This window comes from Eumetopias jubatus, unplaced genomic scaffold, assembly GCF_037043125.1.
Source record: "Eumetopias jubatus isolate StellerSeaLion01/CBP00866 unplaced genomic scaffold, mEumJub1_p1.0 scaffold_2, whole genome shotgun sequence".
Lineage (NCBI taxonomy): Eukaryota > Metazoa > Chordata > Mammalia > Carnivora > Otariidae > Eumetopias > Eumetopias jubatus.
The window spans coordinates 194,617,156-194,623,817 of record NW_028274808.1 but is presented as its reverse complement, the minus strand read 5'-3'; the positions used below and the strand labels follow the sequence as shown (position 1 = coordinate 194,623,817).

At 48.4% G+C, this 6,662-nt stretch overlaps 1 protein-coding gene across 1 annotated transcript; it reads right to left on the bottom strand.

The window, feature by feature from the left end:
* Nucleotides 1–5,144: 5,144 nt before the first annotated feature.
* On the bottom strand, nt 5,145–6,211 carry HS3ST1 (heparan sulfate-glucosamine 3-sulfotransferase 1). Its single transcript, XM_028089712.2, has one exon. It carries the CDS (start codon nt 6,209–6,211, stop codon nt 5,264–5,266), a length of 948 nt encoding a protein of 315 aa, XP_027945513.1. The 3' UTR covers nt 5,145–5,263.
* Between the last annotated feature and the right edge of the window lie 451 nt (nt 6,212–6,662).

The window sequence follows — 6,662 nt, the reverse complement described above, 5'->3', positions numbered from 1 at the left end:
GAAGCAAAGCCTAGGATGGGGAATCCCTGTATTCTTGGGCAAGTCACCTACTGAGGATGGGATTACGAAAGAAATGGGTAAGGCAACGAAGGACGCAGGACAAAGTAGGGAAAGAAACTAAGCAGAGTGTGGTTTCAGGAGAAGTCTGGTGTCGACCTGATACTGCAAGGAGTTCTAGAGCATGAATTGTACCACAGAGGTCGTTCTGCCCCAAAAACAAGAGGCTCCCTCAACCCTACTGCTTCCCCACATCTGTCAATCATTAGTCACAGGCAACCCCCAAGAAAGCAAAGAAGCTGAGTGAGTTCAACTCCCCAGGCACCTCCGGGTAAGGCAACTCCTTCAACTCAGGGAAATCCTCCAGAAAGCAGTACAGGGTGAGCCCTGAGCAACCAACTCTTTTGGTAGCTGGAGGTGGGATACTTCCTAGTAATGGGATGCCAACAGCAGTGGCTACAGTCCCATAGCCAACAGCAGTGGCTACAGTCCCTACCCAAGAAGAGGATAGGGAGGCCAAGGCAGTCGGTGCCTGCAGACTGGCTCAAAACCAGTTTTGGTTTGTTTCCTAAAATCCTAAATGCTTTTAACAACTATGCCATAGCCCCATAGTGTTTTACCTACTTTATCTCATTGAATTCCCCCCAAAACAGAATTAAGTAAATATCAACCCACTTAGATTGAGAAAGATATTGAGGTTCTGAGAATTTGAACCCAAGGCCACATGGCCAAAAACTAGCAAAGTTGGAAATACACACCCGGGGCTCCTGGCTCTAAATGCTTTTTCTCTCAGGTGACCTAACAGGGGAATTTGGAGGAAAAGGTGTAAAGATATTGATATGAGCATGAATTGAAGAACCAAAGCCATTTCCTACATCTAGGTATTTCAGCCAAGCAGCTCAAAGCTCTGCTGAAGTGTTTGTAGCTCTGGTCCTCACTCCTTGTTTGCCATTTGGAGAGTTCCGCCATGTTGCTCCATGCCAACTCAAATGCAGGCTTCCTAAATGAAGGTCTGCCAGGAAGGAGCCTGCTTTATCGTGTGTCTGTTGTATCAAGTCCCCAGCCACTCTTTCGCTTGAAGACCGTCTGGTATAACCCTGTCTGTGCATCCTCACATCCTGTGTGCCCATATTTCTCTACACACTCTGCTCTGCGTAATAAATGTTCACGCTTTACTTCCCCTTCCCCTCACTCAGGATTGCAGGGACCACAAAGTAGCAGAGCAAGGACACTGGGGACTAAGTTCCAGCTGTAACAGATCACTGTCTCTGGCATCCTGGGCAAGCCCTTTATGGTCTGAGTTTGAGTTTCCTCCTCTGTCAAATCAGCACCATGGCATTTCCTACCTCTCAGAATTGTCACGTGGATTAGAAGCAACATATTTAAAACACTAAGCATATAGTGGGTGTGCAATAAAGGATAGTGATTTTCTGTGACAGATACACCTGCACAGGAGACAGAGATACACAGGTGCTTTCTAAGAAAGCTTCCACCACTTGGAGAGCAGATGCCAAGGCCACAAGTGTCTGTCACATAGCAAGTTCTCAATGTGTTTTCAAGTCTGTTGCCCGCATCCCCTTCCTCCTGCCCTTTCCCCATCACCACTGTCTTGATTCCTCAAGCTGCCCTTGTCCAGAATGCCCTGCTTTGGTTACATCCTTTGGCTTCCATTCTCCAGCATCATGGCAATTCCTCCAAGAAGCTTTTCTGTGGAAAGAACAGGGTCCTGTGACCCGGGACGTAAGTGATCATGCCCTTTGGGAAGACCCTTCTTCTCTTCCTACTTCTGAATAGTGGCATTTTGAGAGACACCTCTGCCATCTCTCACCTTCTTTTGATGACTCTCAGTGCCACATTCCCCATCCTGGGGACGACTATGCCCCTGGACCAAGTGACATCTCTCTATTTCTTCTCGAACAACGCGGGCAGGCCCATTTCTTCCATCTCCATTTCCTTCTCTCCGTAGTGGGGCTAGCGGACTCCTCCCAGGGACGTTCCCAAATGACACGACAAAGTATAGAACATACTGCACTGGCCAGTCCAAGCACAGTTAAGCGTCATCCCTTTATCTTCATGGCCCCTCCACGTTTTTTATTTAAACCCAGAAGAGTTAGTGATTATTAGTTCCTACTGTGTTTTCTTTTACACTCCTAAGGGCTTAACACCATGCGAAGCCCATAGTAGGGCTCAGCTGAAAAATGAAATTATAGTGAACACCTGAACTCTGAGTGGTGATCTCAGATTCTACCTCTTTAAGTAGCAGTCACCCTGCACGTTGGACGCTTCTGCCCTGCATCGCCCTTCAGCTAAGTAACAGTCTCCCAGGATTGAAAGAGCAATCCACCCTGTGCTCAGAGGTGCTCACATTTTTAGGCTGTGAGCTGATAACTAAATACTGTCAATGGGATTTCAGCACTACCTGATTCCTAGGGGAAGGGAGCAGGCAGGGGTTGTCCCGACTCAGAAACATCAAGTGCCGTGAATATTCCCAACACAAGAGCTGAGGCTCTGTGCTCAGCTGCTCCCAGGTGCCTCTCTGGAACATCCCACCTGGAGGCTCCCGGGCCACCCCTGCTCGTGGGCCAATTGGGACAGGAACTTCACTCCCTCTAGTTGGCATCTCTCTGTTAACAGAACTGATACGGTGTTTGGAGAGAGATCAGGTGCCCATCTGGCTCCCAAGTCACTGCATTTGTGCCCCTAGGAAGGCAGGCCCAGGTCCCCTGTAGGGCCTCCTCTGAATCTGGGAGTGCACAGATGAGATTGAAATGCCTGGGCTGCTGGAGTACAAGTGCTCCTTGTATTTTCCTAAGGACTGGCTGGACTTTTGCCATACATGGAGTAACCGAGAACCACTAGGACCCCTGACCCGTGTAGACCTCCATGAACACATCCTCAGTCAAGACCCCGCATCCCAAATCAACAATTACTTAATTTTTACCAACTTATCATTTTACACTGGACCACTCCTACCAGGAACTGTGTTAGCCCCAGCCACTAGGGCATGTTCCCAGTGCTCGGTCCTTCCTTCCTCCATCCCCGCCCACCACCTCTGATGCCAACACTGCATGCTTCAAGCATAGCATCCCCATTAGGGCACAGGCATCCATGGGTATTCTGCAAAAAAATTTTCTTTGAAAATTCGGAAGACTCACATTGGAGTCTCCACACCAAATTCCTGGGCAATCCTGGAAACTCACTTTAACCTCTCCGGGCCTCTCTTCCCTTCAGCTCTTAATGAGTGTGATGAAGCAAGGTCTAATGGTGTTCTGTGGAGGGAAGCACTTTCCAGATTGCAAAGTGCCATGTCAATGGGAAGCCTGCTATAAATATTTTGGTCACACCCTCTGGGGAGTTGGTTGTGTAATGACAACCTTAATGTGTTCGGAGGGGGAAGGTGTTCTTCCTGCTGTGTTTGCAGGGCCAGGGGTGTGGCCTGGGCCACGCCAAGGTCAGGCCAGGCTGCAGCTGCTGCCCCTAACCAAGGTGACTCACTTCCCTGATAGCACTGCTGAGAAAAGTGCAGGCTCTTTCTTGCCCCTCTCCTTTTGCTCAGACACACCTCTTGAGGTGGAAGACATTTGGCACCAGGGAAGGAATCGGTCAGGTTTAAGTCAGGAAATACTGTCTCTGAGTCTGGGCCTTTCTTTTTGAGTTCAGAAAGAGTAGGGCAGGATCAAAACCAAAACACCACAAATCTGTAACTTTGGCTCTAAGTGGACTCCCAGCCTTGGCTTGGAGTCCATGTGACCTTGGCAAGTTCCTTATCTCCTCCATGCTTATTTCTTCCTCCTCGAACTCGCCATAATAATTACTACTTCCCGGGGTTGTATGGGGGCATTTTCAATGAGTTCTTATATATAATGTCCATTTTACTTCGCTGCATTAAATATAAACTCTGTCAGGAAACGGGTTTATTTTGCTTCTTTGTATTTCTTTTTTTGTTTTACATAATGATTGTGTTTTGCTTTCATAATAAGAAAACATATCCAGTGTATTTAATTCTGTAAAAGGCTGACTGAATAAGAATGCCTGAGAAAACCAAGACTCAGGGGGCTTGCATGACCACCTCCAACAAGATAGCTGTTCAGGAGTAGAAGTGAAACTGAAATCAGGCCTCTCTCCCCTAGGTGCAGGTACAAGGGTTGCCTTAGGCTCTACTTCCGCTTTGTGCTTTTCTTTTTGCCATTTTGACCCCTGGGTCAAACTCCCCTGGGAGTTCAAATTTCCTTTCCATTTCAGGATTACACATTCAGAGTTGATTTTAAAACACACACATACTTATGTCTCAATGCATATGGAGTATGTGTCTATAAATGCATATCGATCTTTCAGGAAATAGATAAAAGACTCCCAACCTAAGCAAAAGTTGTCTATACCACGAGTCGGCTTTCCACAAAATCTACAAGATAGGAACACATACAGTTTGCAACTTCTCTTTTCTAAGTGGGTTTCCATAGACCTGTTGCCACCTGGGTCAAAGTACACAGCCCCGAGACCATTCTGAAGGCCAGTGGTTTCATCCCCTTTATTGTAGGTTTTGCCCATTGCTAAGATCAGAAATGTATGCAAGCACTCTTCGAGGCAAAGATGTGTGGCAAGGGAGCTTCTTGCTAGTATTAACTACTTTTCCAGTCTCAATATTGCTTTGTCCACTCTGAGTTAACAGGGGGTTAAAATCCACGCTCAGGGACCTGCTGAAATCGGGAGTGGGTGAACCTGCCACTCCAGAATAATAGGGGATCTCAGTGAAGACAAATCTCACAACGCAAGTAAAAAAAATAAATCTGATGACCACAGAGAGACATTAAAAATTAAAATGAACAATGAAGAAAGGAGAGGGCGAGAGAGAAGCATAATAGCCATGAAAAACATTTCTTTTTAAAGTAACAAAGGAATATAGATTCTGCAATGAGTACAACACAGACAGCTATTTTGAGTCTGGGGCAAGTTAATTATATTCAAAAAAGACAGGGGCTCCAGGACTTTTTTTTTTTTTTTGCAGTGAAATATTTTAGTTCCTTCATATAGAGACATATTACACAATGTTAACAACCATGAAAAACAATACAAAATGCCCTCAATTTACCAAGTAGAAAAATATAACTAGTATATATGGCAATTGTGAATCTAATACTGTACAGAAGTAATTTATGGATTTTACAAATAAATTATAGCTTAAATGCCCTTTTAAAATTTTTTTTTCCTCCCCCGATGTACACCAGAACTTACAATAGGAAAGGTTCCGAGCCTAGGTTATTGCAGATCAGTGCCAGTCAAATGTCCTGCCCACAAGCTCGAAGAATTTCTTATTTGGCTCGTGAAAATATTCGTGCAGTTTACTGAGGAGTCTGGGGTCAACTTGCGGGTGCGCCCGGCCTTTGGACTCGTGCAAACAGCGGTCCCGTCCGCCGTCCCGCAGGCAGTAAAAGCCCTTGGTTTTGTTAAAGTAGAAGTTCGAGGCGTTGATCTGTGGGGACAGCTTCAGGAACCGCTCGACCTTCTGGATCTCGGGGAAAGGGTCCCTGATGAGGCGGTCGCCGTCGACGATGTGGATGCGGCGCAGCGGGAAGAAGCGCAGCCAGTTCTGCAAGTGCACGTGGTAGAGGCTGCGGTTGAGCGCCTTGTAGCCCACGTTGAGCCGGCCGTCGCGCACCAGGAACTCCTCGATGGACGGATAGGGCTTGCGCTTCTGCACGTGGTTGTAGAACACTTGGGTGTAGTCGGACAGCACGCGCTCGGACGGGTCCCGCAGGATGAGCAGCAGCCGGATGCCCGGGTTCATGCTGTGGACACGCTCAGGCACTTTGGGCGACGTGAAGTACGCGGGGGTCTTCTCCACCGTGAGCTGGTGCGGGGACGAGAAGGGCATCTGGCCCAGGTACCAGCCCAGGCCTTGGCTGTAGTGCTCCTCCCAGTCGAAGAAGTGGACCTCGTTCTCAGCGGCTGCCACGTCGGGGTGCAAGCTGAGCATCTCCAGCAGCGCGCGCGTGCCGCCCTTGCGCACGCCGATGATGATGGTCTGCGGCAGCTGCTGCGCCGAGCCGTTGGGAGCCGCGCCTTCTCGGCCCTCACCCTGGAGGGTGGCTGCTCTGCGCGCGAGCTCCGGCTGGCCCGGCGCGTCCCCGGGCGCTGCAGGGCGGGAAGGCACTAGCTGGAGCTGGGCCACCAGCAGCACCGCGCCCAGGAGCAGCGCGGCCGTGCTGGACACCATGGTGGCTTCACTGGGCCCTGCGCCGCTGGGTCATGAAGCGCTGCCTTGGGGAATGCCTCCTAATCAGTGACACATGGGTGTCGCAGGCCGCCAATTACTAGGAAATAAAGGGGAAAGATATTAACCCCAAATACATACAGGGCTTACTGGAGCTGACAACTCTGTAGTCTTGGGTACGGCAGTCACCTCCCTGGGGCTCTCTCCGTTTCTTTATCCTATCGTGCAGGGAGTGGCAAACACTTTTTGTACAGGGCCATATAGGAAATGTTTAGGTTTTGCAGGACACAGTCTCTATGGCAACTCCAAGTATGCTGTTTTGCTCAGGTGGCCATAGACAGTACACAGAGGAATGGGTGTCGTTGTGTTCCAATAAAACTTTACTTATGGATACTGAAATCTGAATTTCATATAATGTTCATGCATCATTAAATATGATTTTCTTTTGATTTTT

Bases quoted from the DNA above. Each gene is read 5' to 3' on its own strand.
- HS3ST1 (XM_028089712.2), bottom strand. From the start codon at position 6,211: ATGGTGTCCAGCACGGCCGCGCTGCTCCTGGGCGCGGTGCTGCTGGTG.